The 20416-nt window shown below is 40.8% G+C and overlaps 1 protein-coding gene across 1 annotated transcript in view; it reads right to left on the bottom strand.

The window, feature by feature from the left end:
* LOC131195080 (cadherin-like protein 26) overlaps positions 1-20416 on the bottom strand; it is a gene marked incomplete at its 5' end in the record, with an annotated part of 34200 nt that overhangs the window by 6978 nt on the left and 6806 nt on the right. Inside the window, 7 exons of the mRNA XM_058176706.1 lie at positions 1696-1820; positions 6385-6615; positions 8638-8859; positions 11963-12096; positions 15254-15510; positions 15832-16017; positions 17435-17563. Of these exons, the coding sequence (XP_058032689.1) occupies positions 1696-1820; positions 6385-6615; positions 8638-8859; positions 11963-12096; positions 15254-15510; positions 15832-16017; positions 17435-17563 (1284 nt within the window). The remainder of the gene's footprint in view (positions 1-1695; positions 1821-6384; positions 6616-8637; positions 8860-11962; positions 12097-15253; positions 15511-15831; positions 16018-17434; positions 17564-20416) is intronic.

Below are 20416 nucleotides of genomic sequence, written 5' to 3'. Positions count from 1 at the left end.
TGAATTAATATATAGGCATAAGCCTCCTCCTTTCTTTTTACCAGATGTTTCTGGAATCCTGTCTGATCGTTCAATTTGAAATCCTGGAATGTTCAGGCTGCTATTTTCAATTGATTCATTTAACCAGGTTTCAGAGAAGCATAGGACTGCTGAATTGCGAAAATCAGAATAGTATTTGTTTAAGAGGAGTATTTCATCCATCTTATTTGCAAGTGAGCGTATATTTGTTAGGAAAATTGAAGGCAGAGGAGTTTTAGTGCGAGTTCTTAGCTTGATTAAGATCCCAGATCTTTTACCTCGTTTCCTTCGTTTCCGTCGTTTGGTTTTTTTAGTAATCCATGGCTCCGTGGGAATTGCCTCCTCCTGTGTTAGAATCTCCTCCGTGTTTGTAAAGACAGGCGGGGGTGAGATTAAAGAAAGCTGCTCCTTAAAGAAATGTTCCTTAATTTTTAGCAGATGGTCTCGTGAGTAGGAAATCCGTAGTGAGTCACAGAGAACAATTAGAAATAAAGAAACAATTAGAGAGCATTTCACCGAGGCAGCCTTCGTCGGCGCCATCTTAGGTCTTAGATTATTCAAATCAAATATAGCTGTGATGCAACTATCCCTTTCCTTACTAGTAATATTGTTACAAGAGCATCAATATGAAATCACCCCACTTAATTCATTCTGGCTGCTGTGCATCACCCCTTATTTTGGATAATCTCTGTTGGATCATCTGAAGGAAGTGTGACACTTTATTCCAATTACTTTAATTATTTGCTTTTCGTTAAAACTGCTTTTATACACTGAGGGTGGTGTTGCATGGTTCCCCAGGCCAGCTGCATTCTAAAAGTGACAAAGAAAAAGCAAAAAAAGAAAAAATAATTGCTACCAACCTGCCTTCCATTGAGGACCTATATACTGCACGAATCAAGAAGAGGGCCGTGAAAATATTTGCAGATCCCTCGCATCCTGGACATAAACTCTTTCAACTCCTACCCTCAAAACGACGCTATAGAGCACTGCACACCAGAACAACTAGACACAAGAACAGTTTTTCCCCGAAGGCCATCACTCTGCTAAACAAATAATTCCTTCAACACTGTCAGACTATTTACTGAATCTGCACTACTATTAATCGTTTCATAGTTCCCATCACCAATCTCTTTCCACTTATGACTGTATGACTATAACTTGTTGCTGGCAATCCTTATGATTTATATTGATATATTGATCATCAATTGTGTTGTAAATGTTGTACCTTGATCAACGTATCTTTTCTTTTGTGTACACTGAGAGCATATGCACCAAGACAAATTCCTTGTGTGTCCAATCACACTTGGCCAATAAAAAATTCTATTCTATTCTATTCTAAAAGAAAGTGTCTTTGGATAGTGGCAATTGACAAAACATTAACATCTGGAAGACTTGAACTAATACTTGCTTTGGCATAAGTTCTGATGAACTCAGTGAAACCTCCTTTAGAGCAAGGGTCTCCAACCTTCGTCCCTTTAAGACTTGTGGACTTCAACTCCCAGAGTTCCTCAGCTCAACTTTGCTGGCTGAGGGACTCTGGGAGTTGAAGTCCACAAGTCTTAAAGGGACCAAGGTTGGAGACTTTTGCTTTAGAGTTACCATGCACAGGCTTATGCTAGAAATCTAGGACCTGACCCTGAAATATCACAGATAGTAGCCAATGATATTATTTCTCACCAAAACAGGTTCACTCTCCTCCTTGTAGTCAATCAGGGACTGGTTGCCTAGTTCATATGGAATGAATATAGGCTTTTTCTTCACTTTAGCGAAGCAGAAACACAATAACAGAATACTCAGGCCCACTACATAAAAGGAAAGGGGAAAATGAAGATTGTCACCAACTTTCCACAACATCTTTCTCGAGCACTTTTTTCTTATTAGCTGTCCACATTTTAGATGAATCTCTGTCTAGTACAGGGGTCTCCAACGTTGGCAACTTTAAGACTTGTGGACTTCAACTTCAGCTTTGCTGGCTGAGGAACTCTGGGAGTTGAAGTCCACAAGTCTTAAAGTTGGAGACCCCTGGTCTAGTAGGATAGTTTCAGCTGAAGTTTTTTCTTGGGCCATTCCTTTGCTTTCCTGCCCTTTCTTCTAATTCTTTTTCTTACCATAAATATACATATGGGAATGGAGGGCGGGGAAGGCAGAATAGCTGCCTTTTGATTGCTAGTCCTTGAAACTATGGAAGAATGGTGGATCAAACCATTTCATACAAGGGTAACACAGCATGTTTAGGTTGACGGCCCTTTTCAGTGGTTTCATCCAGGAAAGAGAAAATAGTTGCTTTTACATAGCATGGTGTAAGCACACACAGCTCATGTACAATATTTACTTGGTTTATGATCTATAATCAGCCAATAACATAACAGATGATTCTCAGACAGTTCAGAAAGTTCATTCCAAGGATATAAAACAACAATCTGGTCTACTAAACATTATAATGAAACTGCCAACAAAGAAGGCTGGAGAGCCGTTTAACTGTATTCTTGATCTATTTTGAGTAAAATTTTCACAATAATATGGTTTATTTGTTTTGGACTAATATGTATGGTGAACCCAGACTCTGTAATTTCTAAGCCATAGGTTAAGGCCCAACATAAAAGTTGGAGTCAGCCATTTATGGGTTATCCAGCAAACCAGCTGAACAAACTGTGATTTAATGTGATCCATGAAACAATCCTACCCAATGAGCAAAGAATACCAACTTCAGTATGGGAACAAGTATTGGAATTGCAGTGATTGTATTGACCATGGTGTGATAGCATTTCTCATGAACATGTACTTTTCCACCCCAGGCCACCCCAATGAAGTTGTTGAAGTGCTGTCCCGGTGTTTGGAAGCCGTACGGGTCTGGATGGGGAGAAACAGGCTCAAGCTTAATCCCTCCAAGACGGAGTGGCTGTGGATGCCGGCATCCCGATTCAGTCAACTGCAGCCGCGGTTGACTGTTGGAGGCGAGTTATTGGCCCCAAAGGACAGGGTGTGCAACTTGGGTGTCCTCCTGGATGATCGGCTGTCGTTTGAAGATCATTTGATGGCCGTCTCCAGGAGGGCCTTCCACCAGGTTCACCTGGTTCGGCAGTTGCGCCCCTTCCTTGATCGGGATGCCTTGTGCACAGTCACTCATGCGCTTGTTACCTCTCGCTTGGATTATTGTAATGCTCTCTACATGGGGCTCCCCCTGAAGTGCACTCGGAGGCTTCAGTTACTCCAGAATGCAGCTGCGCGGGTGATAGAGGGAGCTACGCGTAGCTCCCATGTAACACCGATCCTGCGCAGACTGCACTGGCTACCTGTGGCCTTTCGAGTGCACTTTAAGGTGTTGGTTACGACCTTTAAAGCGCTCCATGGCTTAGGGCCTGGGTAGTTACGGGACCGCCTGCTGTTACCACATGCCTCCCACCGACCCGTACGCTCTCACAGAGAGGGACTTCTCAGGGTGCCGTCCGCCAAACAATGTCGGCTGGGGGCCCCAGGAAGGGCCTTCTGTGGGGCTCCCACACTCTGGAACGAGCTTCCCCCAGGTTTACGCCAAATACCTGACCTTCGGACTTTCCGCCGCGAACTGAAGACACACCTTTTTATCCGCGCGGGGCTGGCTTAAATTGAATTTTAAATGTTAAATTTTATTAATTTTAAAAGGGTTTTTTTAGTGTATGGTAAATTTTTAAATTTTCAGGCTAATTTAAATAAGTTTTTTAAATTCCGTTTTAATTGTATTTTGTATTGTTCGTTTTATTCTGCCTGTACACCGCCCTGAGTCCTTCGGGAGAAGGGCGGTATAAAAATCAAATAAATAAATAAAAAAAATAAAACCGATGGTGTCATTGGAGTGAGCTTGTGAGAATCAAGTAGAAAACATGTATCAAATTAAGTCTCTCTGCACAGTTATGGACTTTATATCCATACTAGGCAGAAGAAACTTTCACAAAGTTCTGTATTTTCACCTAACTGGAAAGAATCCAGTTAACGTTGATTAAGGAAAATAATAAAGATGGGTTCCATTAATCTTGATCAGTTGTATAGAAAATGATATCTGGATCTTGGTTCCTTTAGAATCAGTAAACCAAGTTGTGGAACATCAATATTTGCTCATCCTGGCTAGCTTCAAAATTACATCCCTATGTCACATGACAATCCATATACAAGCCTGGGTTAAGCCATAAGTATGCTGGTTTAGTTTTATCTTTACATGAATATCAATCCACTCTGTTCATCTATTGTACTAGAATTATGTAAACTTTAATCAAGATCATTACTGTTTGCTCAAAAAGCCAGGTTTTAAAACTTCTGGTTTACAATTATGTAAACTCAGACAAGATCTATTTAATATCTCATGCTACCTCTTTATAGCTCTGCAACAACTCAAAGCCAGCCTACAAAATGATTCTAAGAATAATATTGGATACGAATGTTGGTAAACCAAACTCGATTGCAGAAAATATGACTTCTGCAACAGAGTGGTCCATGCCTGGAATGCACTTCCTGACTCTGTGGTTTCATCCCAAAACCCCCAAAATTTTAACCTTAGACTGCCTCCTGTTGACCTCACCCCATTCCTAAGAGGTCTGTAAGGGGCATGCATAAGAGCACCAGCGTGCCTACCGTCCCTGTCCTAATGTTCCCTTTAATTGTATTCATTTTATGTATTCAATTCATGCTTATACTTATATATATTATCTATTATGTACTCAACAAATAAATTAAATATAAGATTAGAGCTTAAAAATAAACTATAATCAAATATGTAACGGGTTCCAGTTTACACATTATAATGATTATAATTCAGTGGTGGGATTCAAATTTTTTTACTACCAGTTCTGTGGGCATGGCTTGGTAGGCATGGTGTAGCTTGATGGATACTGCAAAATCTCCATTCCCACCCCACTCCAGGGGAAGGATACTGCAAAATCCCTATTCCCTCCCCACTCCAGGGGGATGGATACGGCAAAATCTCCATTCCCACCCCACTCTGGGGTCATCCAGAGGTGGTATTTGCCAGTTCTCTGAACTACTCAAAATTTCCGCTACCAGTTCTCCAGAACCTGTCAGAACCTGCTGAATAGCACCCATGCTACAATTCCCCTGGAATCTGACTGACTGAGATTAAATTTGATGGTGGATGTGATCTGATCATTCCTCACAATGGGAATGTGCAAACCATGATTTCTGCCTTACTGCTCTCCCACACATTAGGATAACAAGTCAAGATTATTCTGGTTTTATCTAGAGTTTTAAGAAAACAGATTATCAGAGATCCTATTTGGAATTCACTGTGAACCAAAATGCAAATGAAAGCTTTTTTTTTTAAATTTATTTACATTTATATCCCGCCCTTCTCCGAAGACTCAGGGCGGCTTACAGTGTATAAGGCAATAGTCTCATTCTATTTGTATATTTTTACAAAGTCAACTTATTGCCCCCCCCCAACAATCTGGGTCCTCATTTTACCTACCTTATAAAGGATGGAAGGCTGAGTCAACCTTCGGCCGGGCTGTAAGGAGCCTGTTATTAGAAAGCTTTGAGGGTTGTTTAGCTTACGGTGAACTACATAAATCAAAATAACCTTTGGATGGTCACAAACATGTGCCAAAGACTGTTTTGCCTTCCATCTAGTGACCATCTGAACTTTTATTGACCAGATCTAGTAGTCCTAATTAGTTGTTCTAGTTTGGTGGGCTCTAAAGAAAGTGAGTAGCATGACACTTCAAGGTATTAATTCAATCGCAATAATCCTGAATTCATAAAAATTGGTACTTATTTTGTACTTGAAGCAGCCATAGGTTTAACTATATCATTAACAGATTTCCAAACATTCATTTTTAGGTAAGACACACTTACTTCAGAGAGTTATTCTATAACCAAAGCATCATAACTCAAAGGTGCTGGCTAAGATGAGCAAGGGAGAACTTGGAGCAGCCCTCCCCAGGTGCTGACACTAGTGGTGGGTTTCAAATTTTTTTACTACTGGTTCTGTGGGTGTGGCTTGGTGGGTGTGGCAGGGGAAGGATACTGTAAAATCTCCATTCCCTTCACAATCCAGGGGAAGGTTATTGCAAAATCCCCATTTCCTCCCAATCAGCTGGGACTTGGGAGGCAGAGAATAGATGGCCAGTCAGAATTTTTACTACCGGTTCTCCGAACTACTCAAAATTTCCGCTACCGGTTCTCCAGAACTGGTCAGAACCTGCTGAAACCCACCTCTGGCTGACACTCAGAAGAGAGATTATTATTATTCAGGTCTTTCAGAAAAGTTAAAGGTAGGATTTTGAGTTAAAGAACCTATTCACAGTAGATGCATAATACACAACAATTACAAAATGGCACAGGGTTTTCTACTGAGCAATAGATAAACACATTACTCACATATCAGTAACAGAAATAAAGTCACAATTATGCCAATTACTCCTTCCGACGATAGAGTGCTGGGCTTCGCTATGGCCACATTTGTGTCACAGTTGATCCCATCTAGACAAGAGCATACTTGGACATTCAGAGTCTGTTGCCTAAAAACCCCTTGTAAGTCTCGTATAAGGAGAGGCACCAAGTAATCGCCATGGGAGAGATTTTTCAGCATAAAAAGTTGAACCGAGTTACCTACAAAACAGAGGAAAGGAACAAAAACATCCATCACTCTCCAACTATCACATCCTTGCTAAGATTATTGCACCAATATTGCCATAAAGACTAGCAGCTTGAGGTGTGCTACCCACAGGAGTAAGAATACTTTAAATGTTCGGAGCTGGTTAAGTTTTTTAATAAAACTCATACAAGTTGGATTAGCCATCCAGCCTGCTTTGAATACTTCTGAAAAGATGAATTCTAACACCCACTGCTTAGAAGCCTTTAATGGGACTGCTAATGTAATAGCAAAAAAAAAAAAAAGGAATGAACATTATTAAAAATTGTACCCTGCATTAATCTTTAAAGTGTTTCATCCCAGGGACCCATCCCTTCCTTCATATTTTGAACACTCATAGAATCATAGAATATCAGAGCTGAAAGGCAGATGAGAGATCTTCTAGTCCAGGGGTCTCCAACCTTGGCAACTTTAAGTCTTGTGGACTTCAACTCCCAGAGTTCCTCAGCCAGCTTTGCTGGCTGAGGAATTCTGGAAGTTGAAGTCAACAAGTCTTAAAGTTCCAAGGTTGGAGACCCCTGTTCTAGTTCAACGCCCTGCTCTAGCAGGAGACTCCATACCAATTCAGAGTGGTAGGTATCCAGTCTCTTCTTAAAAGTCTCCAGTAATGGAGCACCCACCACTTCTGAAGGCAAGATGTTCCTTTGGTTAATTGTTCTAATCATCAGGAAATTTCTCCTTAGCACTAGGTTGGAGAAACTTCTAGGTTTCTTTGATAAGTTCCATCTGGTCCTTTGGAAAATAGGTTAAACCTCCCCCCCCCCACCTTCTTTGTGGCAGACTCTTAAATATTGGAACATTACTATCATGTTTCTCCTGGTGCTTCTTTTCAGTAGATTAATCTTACCCAATTCATGACACCATTCATCATATGTTTTTGTCTCCAAGCTCCTAATCATCTTTGTTGCTCTTCGCTAAACTTTTTCCAGAGTCTCAAAATCTTTTTTTATAATGGGGTGACCTAAACTGAATGCAGTATTCCAAGTGTGATCTTACTAACTACTCCTTAGTTCCTCTGGGAACTCCTTAGAGTCTAAAGGAAATTAAATGCCCAAAAGAGGACCATGTATAATCGAGTGCCAGGATCCTCTTAAGATGTAAAAAGGAATATCATGAGATCCATCACCTAATGTCACATGGAGATACAAAAGAAGCTGAAATTGCCAGCAAATATCCATTTCTTGTGAAATTTCAGTTCCATGTGCAAGAACACGGAAGGTTGGTATACTGTTCTGTGATTTTACAAGTTCACAAGTTTCTGGTGGACATTTCTTTATCATATTCTGAGTAGTCAGGGAGCATTGTGGAATAGTCATGGGTTCCTCAGCTCAGAAATATGTCTATACAGCAACTGTCCCTCTACCTGATAACCAGTACGAAGTCGACAGAGAAAGAAGAACTGATGTTTACCTTTTTTTTAAACTCTACCTTCCTGATCAAAATCAAACAAAGACTCATATGGGAAACAAAATTGTGGGTCTAGCTGAAAAATAGTGTTGATAGCAATAGTAATAGCACTTAGACTTCTATACCACCCCATAGTGCTTTGCAGCTCTCACTAAGCAGTTGACAAACTCAGCATCTTGCCCCCAATAATCTGGGTCCTCATTTTACCGACCTCGGAAAGATGGGAGGCTGAGTCAACCTTGAGCTGGTCAGAATTGAACTCCTGGCAGTGGGCAGAGTTAGCTTGCAGTACTGCATTCTAACCACTCCGCCACTGTGGCTCTGATGTCCAGTGTAATAAAAAACAATCTGTTATTTATCACCTAGGTAGCCCTTGGTTGTCAGAAGAATTCCCTAACATTTCTGTCCATCCCATACGTTCAGAGAGAGCAACTGATGTTTGTTTTTTGACCTGGCCTGCCTTGAAGGGCTGACGATCTTCAATGATTCTTCTCCATTCCCAGGAGAAATCTTCTCTAGAGGTGAAATCAAAGGATGTGGCAATTCCCAATTCCCAATGAGTAGCCATTTACCAGAGCTCTCTCCCAATCTCCAGAGGTTTTGAGTACCCTCCAAAGCATCTTCCAATTGGAATGTTAAAGATCCTGCATATGGACTGTAATCTTCGACTTTAGATGTTATATGGAAAGGACCCAGTCCTTTTTCCTTACATATCATCAAGTTTTGTACTGCAATCAGTTTTGAAGGACTGATGTAAAGTTGGATGGTACCTGTGCCAGTTAATGGTGGAATACCTGGGGAAAGAAAAGAAGTATTTTAATTTTAAGAAACCGTGTATGGAAGTGGGAAGGAGCCTTCAAACTAAGAGAAGACCATATAGTTTAGATGTGTTGTGGTCCATCAGCAGCCTATGGAGCTGGCAACGGAGTCAGACAGTGATGGGGCTGAGGTGAGGCCAGGCCATCAGGAAGTGAGGTGCAGACTTCAGAGCCTCCAGAAACTGATACTAGTGAGGCAGAGGAACAGGAGGAGCCTGTTCCTAATACATGCATGAGAAGAGCTGTCAGAAGGTAAGAGCAGCTCAAGCAGAGAGAACAACTTGGAAGTAGGGCCAAGAGATGATTGGTCCCTCCCATAAGGCTTAAAACAGACCAGCACCAGCGTTTGAGCTTTGCTGGAAAACAGTGTTGTAGCTGCGTCTTCTGCTTCATCTACATCTTTGTTTTTGTGGCTTCTGGGCATTTGCCAGGAAGGGCCTTTGGCAGTTTGCCTAACTGGACCAAGGTTTGCAAGATAACTGAGGAATTTGTGTTGGGAGGCATTTGTTTTACTTTGAGTTGAATGACACTGGGAATGAAGTAATTCCCAGCTGTTCAAATAAAGTTTGTTTTTACATGGACTAAGTTTATTACTACCTACTTGGGCCTGGGTCACAACAAGATGTATGGTTTGTATGCAGCTCCCCCAAACTCTAGAAGCAGCTGCAAGTTGCCATCAAGTTTGCAATACAGTAAAATAAGGAAACAGTTGAATTATTAAGACGCATTGCATTAATTATATTTCAGTTAATGAAATAAATATAAATCCAACTAAATCAAATAGGTTTTTTTCCTGCCATACACACAACACCTCACATAACAGACCAGAACATGATCTGAAAAAACACAGTGTGCTCCAGAATTTAATAGTAGATTTTATTTTAGTTATTTTTGAAATATGCATGGTCACCTTTCTTACATACGCAACATCACCCTGAACTGCCAACGACAATCTTTCATGCACCCAGACACATACACAAAATGTCTATCAACAAAATATAAGAGCAATTAAAATAATGTCATAATCAAGGCACCTTTTAATAGGCTCACAACAGAAATCACACCTATACTGGGATAAGCCAGTATTCCAGCCCAGGGGGAAGACTCAGGTCTTCACAGCCTTCCAGTACAGCTACAGGGTCTTTCAGAATTTGGGGGTAGCTTTTTAGATAGGGTGGATGCCACAGCAAAGATGGCATGTCTCCTAAAACCGACCAGATGATATGCCATGATCTTGCCCTGTCAGTTCTAGTGGGGGACAGAAAACCTTGAAGAGAGGAGTATAACATGGCTCTCTGCCATAAAGGATTTTAAAGGTGATAACCAGCACTTTGAATTCCATCTGGAAGCAGATTAGGAGCTGGTGAAACTATGTACAACATCAATATAGTATAGACCATGGGTCCGTGGTCCACTATCAGGCCCTAGCTGTTGCCTGCTGTTCAAGCAAGTTGAGCTGTATGCATGCCTTTTATTTATTTTTATTTATTTATTTTGTCAATCATATATAAAATAACAGGTAAAAGTATAAACCTAATTTGGAGACATGAAAAGAGTAAGTAAAAAGGAATATTAAGACAGGGACAGTAGGCACCCAGGTGCACTTATGCACGTCCCTTACAGACCTCTTAGGAATGAGGTGAGGTCAAAAGTAGACAGTTTAAGCTTAAAGTTTTGGGGGTTTGGGGAAGAAACTACAGAGTCCAGTAGTGCGTTCTAGGCATTGACCACTCTGTTACCGAATATGTGCATATTCGTGTGTGTGTGTGTGTGTGTGTGTGTGTGTGTGTGTGTGTGTGTGTGTGTGTGAATATGTGCATATATGCATAGGTGTTGTGTGCCAGCCCACCACTTGATTGGTCCAGTTCCCTTCTTCCCACCACCACCAGGCCGCCAAGCCACAAAGGTTGGGGACCACTGGTATACATGAACTGTGATGTGCCCAGAACTGTGCATTTGGGACCAGTTGAAGTTTCGAAATGTATTTGAAGGGCAGCCCCAGGTAGAACGGATTGCTGTTATCCAATGGGGTTGCAACTAAGTAATGAATGATTACGAGTAGAGCCTCCTGATCTAGAAACAGGCACAACTGATGCATAAGACAGATGTCGGCCAAAGCCCACCTCTTTAAGCAGGAACCATGACTGTACAAGGATTCTGAAATTGTGTACCTCCTCTTACTAGGGTGTAATACCCCACAGCTACTCATTTTGTTGAAGATGGTTGTTCTCCCTATGGATGCACATAGCTTCCAGGCACTGGATGAACACCTCAACAGCATAACTAGCTTTGCCAATGATGGAGATCTCAGTTCTTGGTCAATTTGTCCCTATTTTCCTCTACAAGGTACCGTATTTTTCGGAGTATAAGAGGGTGAAAATTTAGGTGCATCTTATACACAGAATGTAGCCCTATCTACCCACCCTTTGGTCTCTGTCTACCAGCAATTTACCTCCTTGTAGCAAGCAGCAAGAAGAAAAAGCTCTTTTCAGCTTTAGCACAGCCTGATTAGCACAAGTTGATTGTCCCAACCCTCAGCTGCGCGGGCCTCTGCTGCTTGCTGCAAGGAGGTAAATTGCTGGGAGAAGGTTTTTTTTTTCCTTCTGCTAATCAAGCTATGCTGAAAATGAAAATGAAAGTAAAGCAGGCTGTTTGCTGTTTGCGGCAAAAAGGCAAAATTGCTGGGAGGCAAAGGCAGATTTCTTTTTCTCGTTTTCCTCACCAAAAAAGGTAGGTGCGTCTTATAGTCTAGAGTGTCTTATACTCCGAAAAATACAGTAATTAAATCTTGCAGTTAAAAGTGTTCACAATCTCAGAGCACAGAATGTAACTTCTATCATCTTTGGCAATCTAACCATATGCTCCATGCTGTCTTGCTTCACGGACCCTAAGAAACATATCAATCCTAGCACCACGATTAGAAAAGTTAATGCCTGAAAAGAAACTATCCAGCTTTTACATCACATACAAAGAACAAATTCTGAAAGTGTATTAGATAGAGATGACTTTGACTGTTTGCCAAGCTTTGACTTTGCCCATCCTCAAGAACTCACAGACTGAGAAGAAAGGAGGAACTTACCATCATCAATGGCGTGAATCAGAATGGTTTTATTCATAAATAGATATTCTCTGCCAAGAGTTTTTGCTATTGTCACGATTCCATAATATTCACTGATCTTCAGCCAACCACTTGGATCGAACCCAATTTTGTATCTTCAAACAAGCAAATGTTTTAAATATGAATGATAAACTTAATGGATAGTTGTGTAAGCCAGACAGAGTTTGGCTCCTATCCTCCGCCCGACTAGAAGTTAAGTATCCTGGCCAATGTTCCACAGCCTAGAGTTTTGTATACATCTTTAAAAATACCATGTTGGCTGGTGATTTGTGGAACTGTGGTTCAAATACATTTGGAGATTGACAGATTAGAGAAGACAACTGCAGCCTAGTTAGTTTCACAAAGTAATTTAATAAATTTAGCCTATTATCATTTTCTATCTTTAGTGTCAGAGATTAATCCTGAAATTTTTAAAGAACAAATGAAAGGTTATTTGAGCAGGTGAAGTGTGTTCATCTGTACTGCATAATTATAAGAAATCATTTCCCATACAATGAGGTTTAGTGGATGGATTCCAGGCTAGGTTGTAATATTTCCTGGTCAAAATCTGAGATTTTTCAATTAAGTTAAGCAGCATCTTTAATTTTTTCCCAAACTTACAAGGTAAACTTGTCCTAATTTAGTATTTTTATCAGCTTTTAAATTACTAGGCCCACATAGATTTGACTTGAAGACCCAAAATCTTGCACTTCGTTTTCATGTTTTATAAAGAAAAAAAATGATGATAGTAACGGTTTCTCTGTCTAAAAGTAAAAAAGTCTGGTGAAGCTTACAGGGGGGGAAAAATCATTTTTAGTGCCCAGGTTCTGCTTGGCTACTACTCTGAAAAGGATATGGTCCAGAACAGAGGTGGACAACTATTGTTACAGGTGTTAAATCTAACTTAGATACAGCTATATCATTCCTCTCTAGTGTAGTTGTTTCCTGTAACTCTAGGAGTCATCTCTATTGTTCCTGTGACGCATTTCCTGTTCCTGTTGTAGTTTATGATGGCTCAATGATGGCTTTTAATTAAACTACATGAAACAACTATCACCCTGATGGGCTGTCTTCTAAAATAAAGCCAAGTCATGGCACACACTTGAAAGTAAATCAAGAAGCCTGTAATTGTGGAGTCTGTCTGGCAAGAACAAAGAATGCTTATCCACAGGAAATATTTATGTATAAAGCTTGTAACAATTCTGGGTAGTTAGCAAGCTGATAAAAGTAACAAAGAGGCAACTTGCAGACCTCAGCTAAAAGTTGGGAATAGAGATGGCTTGGAGCAAATAAAACGTTTATTTATTTATTTATTTTGTCACAACATCATACGAAAAGATTATATAGTATATAAACATATATATGAGTAAATATTAGGAGGTATAAGCATATAAATATATAGGAAGAAGAAAAGAAAAACAATAGGACAGGAACGGTAGGCACATTTGTGCGCTTATGCACGCCCCTTATGGTCCTCTTAGGAATGGGGTGAGGTCAATAGTAGAAAGTTTTTGGTTAAAGCTTTTAGGATTATAGGAAGAGACCACAGAGTCAGGTAAAGTATTCCAAGCACTGATGATTCTGTTACAGAAGTCATATTTTTTGCAATCTAGATTAAAGCGGATGACATTAAGTTTAAATCTATTGGTTGCTCTTGTATTATTGCAATTAAAGCTAAAGTCTTTAACAGGAAGGACATTACAATAGATGATTCTGTGAATTAAACTTAGGTCTTGTCGAAGGCGACGGAGTTCCAAGTTTTCTAAGCCTAGGATTTCAAGTCTGGTGGGATAAGGTATTTTATTGTTTTCAGAGGAGTGGAGAACTCTTCTTGTAAAATATTTCTGGACACGTTCAATTGTATTGATGTCAGAGATGTGGTGAGGGTTCCAAACAGGCGAGCCGTATTCTAGAATTGGTCTAGCAAATGTTTTATATGCTCTGGTTAGTAGTGTAGTGTTTTTGGAAAAGAAGCTACGTAAGATTAGGTTTACAACTCTTAGAGCTTTTTTTGCTATGTAGTTGCAGTGGGCTTTGGCACTTAGATCATTTGACATGAAAACTCCAAGGTCTTTAACGGGATGGGGGTCATCTGTAAGGTAATGTCCATCGAGTATGTACTTAGTGTTTGGGTTCTTTTTTCCAATATGTAAGACTGAGCATTTGTTGATTGAGATTTGGAGTTGCCAAGTTTTAGACCAAGCGGTTTAAATGTGTATTAGATAACTGCTGGGGCATTCATTAGCCAAGGTTTAGGAATAGGAAGAGCTAGAGACCAATAGAACAAATTGTAGAATTATTACTAAAATGTTCATTAGATGATATTTCTTATTAACCCGCCTTGTCCCACCTTCTCCTTTAGTGAAAATGTATAAAGCTTTCTTAATCCTTTGTTCTTGGCATTTTGGCCAGGAGCCCTTTTCCTTGGGATACCCCAATAAAAAGCAGTCGAAACCCGCACCTCGTGTCTGGTGTTCTTCATTGACCTCGGCACCAGGCTCAAACCCGAATAGGGGACAACAACCCCTTTACAAACAGTGGACTTCAACTCCCAGAATTCCTGAACCAGTATGACTGGTTTTATTTATTTTTATTTATTTATTTATGTGTTTATTTATTTTGTCACAACAGTATATATAAGCATAAGCATGAAGTAACTATATAGTATATAAGCATATATATGAGTGTAAGTATGAAATAACTATATAAATTGGATTAATGAAAGGAAACAGTAGGACAGGAATGGTAGGCACATTTGTGCTCTTATGCACACCCCTTACAGACCTCTTAGGAATGGGGTGAGGTCAACAGTAGACAGTTTTTGGTTAAAGCTTTGGGGACTTTGAGAAGAGACCACAGAGTCTGGTAGTGTGTTCCAAGCATTAATAACTCTGTTACTGAAGTCATATTTCCTGCAATCAAGATTGAAGTGGTTAACATTACGTTTAAATCTATTGTTTGCTCTTGTATTGTTGTGATTGAAGCTGAAGTAATCCTCAACAGGAAGGACATTGCAATAGATGATTCTATGAGTTAAACACAGATCCTTTCAAAGGCGGTGGAGTTCTAAGTTTTCTAAACCCAAGATATCAAGTCTGGTGGTATAAGGTATTTTGTTATATTCAGAGTTATGTTATATTCAGAGGAGTTAAAGTTCACATGCTGTAAATGGGCCATCCCTGGTCTAGAAGAAGCTTTTTCTAAGGAAGAACTGTAAGGAAGCAAAAATCCTCCAATAACATTCACAAAGGAACCCCAGCCATAAGCACTTACCTGATTTTATCTTGTGCTGTGCCTGAATCATGAGCTATATATTTCACAAGTTTAGTACCGCCCTTGACCCCTTCTTGGTATTTAAAATGAAGTAATGGGGGAATGAATTGAGGGGCATAGTTTCGAATGGTGATATTAATGCTGACTGAGACTTCAGAAAATGGGGGCTGAAGGCCACCTTCACATAAAAAGAAGGGCAATTCATTCTCCACAACAATGACAAGTCTCCTCACGGAAAGGCTACCATAGACCAAAGGCTGAAAAAAGAAAAAACAAAACCACAAAAGTTTCCATTAATAAATTCTGGTTTCCTCTAGCTTCTTCCCAAATCTGATGTCTTCTAGAGCAGGGGTCTCCAAGCTTGGCAACTTTAAGACCTGTGAACTTCAAATCCCAGAGTTCCTCAGCCAGCAAAGCTGGGTGAGGAACTCTGGGAGTTGAAGTCTACAGGTCTTAAAGTTGCCAACGTTGGAGACCCCTGTTCTAGAAAATTGGCATTGCAGCTTCCTCATCCATAGTCAGCATAGCCAATTCTAGATTCTAGAAATCTTACTTCTATCTTTGCCAGCCTGCCTTACCTTGGCAACCTGTAAAACGCCTTCATTAGTTACAGAATCCGTAAAAACAACGAAGTTTCCTTTTTCGTTTCCTGTTCTTATGGTATACTTGGCTTTCCAAGCACGTGTATTAGGACTATCTTTGTCTTCCACTTTGAGACGAAGGACGTTGATTCCGGATGTGCCTTCTGGAATATCTGCATGATACTTGTAAGACACAAAAAAGAGTTCTCTGACACATAATTTCTGGCATTTTGTCTGTCTTGCAATAGCGTGACTAAGAGACAAAAGTTGGGTCATGCAGGCAGAAGGTACATGGAGCTTGAAATGACTAAAGGCAAAAAGTGAAGTACCTCCATTCCAGTAACATTCCTACTATTCTTCCCTGATACAAATAAATTGTGAAATTTCTTTCTAAATTAAATAGTTACTGTGGAGTCTTCTGACCCAGGAAAACCATGTACTTAAGGAGGGGGGAACAGGACCATCGTTCTGTTCCCCATGAAGAAAAATCAAGAGAATCTCCATGTTGTATACCTTTGTAGTTGGAACTATAAGTCATTAATGATGTCATAGAATATGGCCATAGCAAGTAGGGTACTCCCATATACCAGGGGTGTCCAAACTTGGCAACTTTAAGACTTGTGGACTTCAACTCCTAGAATTCCTCAGCCAGCTGGCTGAGGAATTCTGGGAGTTGAAATCCACAAGTCTTAAAATTGCCAGGTTTGGACACTCCTGCCATATACTGTTTGTGGGAACAACATTAGGACTATAACCTTTATTTTTTTTTCACCCCAATCATACAGTATAGCATATCAAGGTGGGCAATATATAAATATATTGCAAATATTAAATTCCAAATATTATATATAATATATAACAACAGAGTTGGAAGGGACCTTGGAGGCCTTCTAGTCCAACCCCCTGCCCAGGCAGGAAACCCTACACCATCTCAGTCAGATGGTTATCCAACATTTTCTTAAAAATTTCCAGTGTTGGAGCATTCACAACTTCTGCAGGCACTTATTAATTGTTCTAACTGTCAGGAAATTTCTCCTTAGTTCTAAGTTGCTTCTTTCTTTGATCAGTTTCCACCCATTGCTTCTTGTTCTACCCTCAGGTCCTTTGGAGAACAGCTCGACTCCCTCTTCTTTGTGGCAACCCCTGAGATATTGGAACACTGCTATCATGTCTCCCCTAGTCCTTCTTTTTATTAAACTAGACATACCCAGTTCCTGCAACCGTTCTTCATATGTTTTAGCCTCCAGTCCCCTAATCATCTTTGTTGCTCTTCTCTGCACTCTTTCTAGAGTCTCAACATCTTTTTTACATCATGGCGACCACGATATTGCTGTAAATATTGCTGAACTATAGATCCCTGGATCCTCCATCAATGGCCATATTGGCCACAACTCTTGTAATTGCATTTCAGCAGCCTCTCAAAAAATGCAGGTTCTTTTATTCATCACAAAAGGAATCACATCAGGAAAGGAAACCATGCTATATAAATCTTGTTCTGTGAGCTTGAAAATGTGAGTTAAAAGAAGATAGTTTTTACTCTTTGTGGCTGGGTCCAGCATAAATTCTCTCACACCATTAGTAGTTATCTGAAACATCTTACATATTTTTGGGTGAATACAGGCAAATTGTTATTCGAATCTTCCACATCAATATTGACTGTTGCAGTTGATGACATGGGTGGAGATCCAAGATCTGAAGCCATGATCAGAACTCTGAATTTCCTATTGGCCTTAAAGACAGTAAAATTTAAAAACAGGGTCTTTTTTAAAATCAAAATAAATTTGACATTACCATTATCCTTTGGGACTTTTAAAAAATTAGAAGATTGATTTTGTTATCCCTATCTAAAAATGTATCCTCCAAATAATGGCAAGATATAAGAACACAATTAAGTGGACTGCAAGAGATACCCGAGTTTAATACATACAGTCTCTGTCTGTGGAAATTCTCAGTCATCCAGGTCATGGTTGTCCCAAAGGTGTTTTTTCAAGAGGCAACTGGATATTCTGGTTTTTCTTTGAAGACATTTCACTTCTCATCCAAGAAGCTTCTTCAGCTCTGACTGGATGGTGGGGAATGGAAGGACTTATACTCCTTGCAGACAGCAGGTCATTTGCATTCTTTTAGCAGGTTGTTAAGGTCACTATTGTGGTCCGCCAGCAGCCTGCAGAGCTGGCAACCGAGTCGGACAGCGATGAGGCTGAGGTGAGGCCAAGGCTATCAGGGAGTGAGGTGTGGACTCCAGAGCCTCCAGAGACTGATAGTAGTGAGGCAGAGGAACAGGAGGAGCCTGTTCCTAATGTATGCATGAGAAGAGCTGCCAGAAGGCAAGAGCAGCTCAAGCAAAAAGGACAATTTGGGAATAGGGCCAAGAGATGATTGGCCCCTCCCATAAGGCTTAAAACAGACCAGTAACAGCATTTGGGCTTTACCAGAAAACAATGTTGGTAGCTTCGTCTTCTGCTTCGTCTACATCTTATTTTTGTGGCTTGTGAACGTTTGCCAAGAAAGGCCTTTGGCAGTTTGCCTAATTGGACCAAGGTTTGCGATAGGACTGAGGAACTTGTGTTGGGAGGAATTTGTTTTAATTTTTGTTGAACGATGCTGGGAATGAAGTAATTCTCAGCTGTTTGAATAAAGTTTGTTTGTTTTTTCACGGACTGAGTTTCCTACTTACCTACTTGGGCCCGGCTCACAACAGTCACCTGGAGGTTTATCTGTATCATCAGGGTTACCTGAGTGGTGCAAATAGGTGTGGAGCCTTCTTGGAACTGTTGAAAGGACCAGCTGGTTTGAAGGAAGGTTCAAAAAGGCCATCTATGTCAAAATTGAACAGTCTTCTTTCAACAGAGGGGGATGTTGTGACCCAGACCCAAGTAGGTAGTAATAAACTTAGTCCGTGGAAAAACAAACTTTATTCGAACAGCTGGGAATTACTTCATTCCCAACATTGTTCAACTCAAAGTAAAACGAATGCCTCCCAACACAAATTCTCAGTCATCCAGGTCATGGATTTCCCAAAGGTGTTTTTTCAAGAGGCAACCGGACTTTCTGGTTTTTCTTTGAAGACATTTCGCTTCTCATCCAAGAAGCTTCTTCAGCTCTGACTGGATGGTGAGGAATGGAAGGATTTATACTCCTTGTACACAGCTAGTCATTTGCATTCTTTTAATAAGGTGTTAAGGTCACTGTTGTGGTCCACCAGCAGCCTGTGGAGCTGGCAATGGAGTCAGACAGTGATGAGGCTGAGGTGAGGCCATCGGGGAGTCAGATGGGGACTCCAGAGCCTCCAGAGACTGATAGTAGTGAGGCAGAGGAATAGGAGGAGCCTCTTCCTAATGTACGCATGAAAAGAGCTGCTGGAAGGCAAGAGTAGCTCAAGCAAAAAGGACAACTCGGGGGTAGGGCTAAGAGATGATTGGCCCCTCCCATAAGACTTAAAACAGACCAGTGGGCTTTGCCGGAAAACAAGGTTGATAGCTTCGTCTTCTGCTTTGTGTACATCTTGCATTTATTATTGTGACTTCTGAATGCTTGCCAAGAAAGGCCTTTGGCAGTTTGCCTAATTGGACCAAGGTTTGCGATAGGACTGAGAAATTTGTGTTGGGAGGAATTTGTTTTAATTTTTGTTTAACGATGCTGGGAATGAATTAGTTCTCAGCTGTTAGAATAAAGTTTGTTTGTTTTTTCACGGACTGTGTTTCCTACTATCTACTGGGGTCTGGGTCACAACAGTCACCTGGAGGTTTATCTGTGCCATCAGAGTTACCTGAGTGGTGCAAATAGGTGTGGAGCCTTCTTGGAACTGTTGAAAGGACCAGCTGGTTTGAAGGAGAGTTCAAAGAGGCCATCTGTGTCAAAACTGAACTGTCTTCTCTCAACAGAGGGGGATGTTGTGACCCAGACCCAAGTACGTAGTAATAAATTTAGTCAGTGGAAAAACAAACTTTATTCGAACAGCTGGGAATTACTTCATTCCCAGTGTTGTTCAACTCAAAGTAAAACAAATGCCTCCCAACACAAATTCCTCAGTTATCTTACAAACCTTAGTCCAATTAGACAAACTGCCAAAAGCCCTTCCTGGCAAAAGTCCAGAAGGCACAAAAACACAGACGTACACAAAGCAGAAGATGGAGCAGAAGACGCAGCTACAAAGTTGTTTTCCAGCAAAGCTGAAACACCAATGCTGGTCTGTTTTAAGCCTTATGGGAGGGGCCAATCATTTCTTGGCCCTATTCCCGAGTTGTCCTCTCTGCTTCAGCTGCTCTTGCCTTCTGGCAGCTCTTCTCATGCGTGCAGTAGGAACAGGCTCCTCCTGTTCCTCTGCCTCACTATTATCAGCCTCTGGAGTCCGCATCTCACTTCCTGATGGCCCTGGCCTCACCTCAGCCTCATCGCTGTCCGACTCCGTTGCCAGCTCCGTAGGCTGCTGACGGACCACAACAGGGGAGGGATACACGTCATCTATCTCCAATCTACAACACAGTCTTTTCAGCAGTACCAAGAAGGCTCCAGACCCATGTGCACTACTCAGGTGACCCTGATGACATAGATAAACCTCCAGGTGACATTAACGACTCGA

The sequence above is a fragment of the Ahaetulla prasina genome, chromosome 3 (assembly GCF_028640845.1).
Source record: "Ahaetulla prasina isolate Xishuangbanna chromosome 3, ASM2864084v1, whole genome shotgun sequence".
NCBI lineage: Eukaryota > Metazoa > Chordata > Lepidosauria > Squamata > Colubridae > Ahaetulla > Ahaetulla prasina.
Note: the sequence above shows the minus strand (reverse complement) of the source record. Positions and strands in the feature narration are given on the sequence as shown.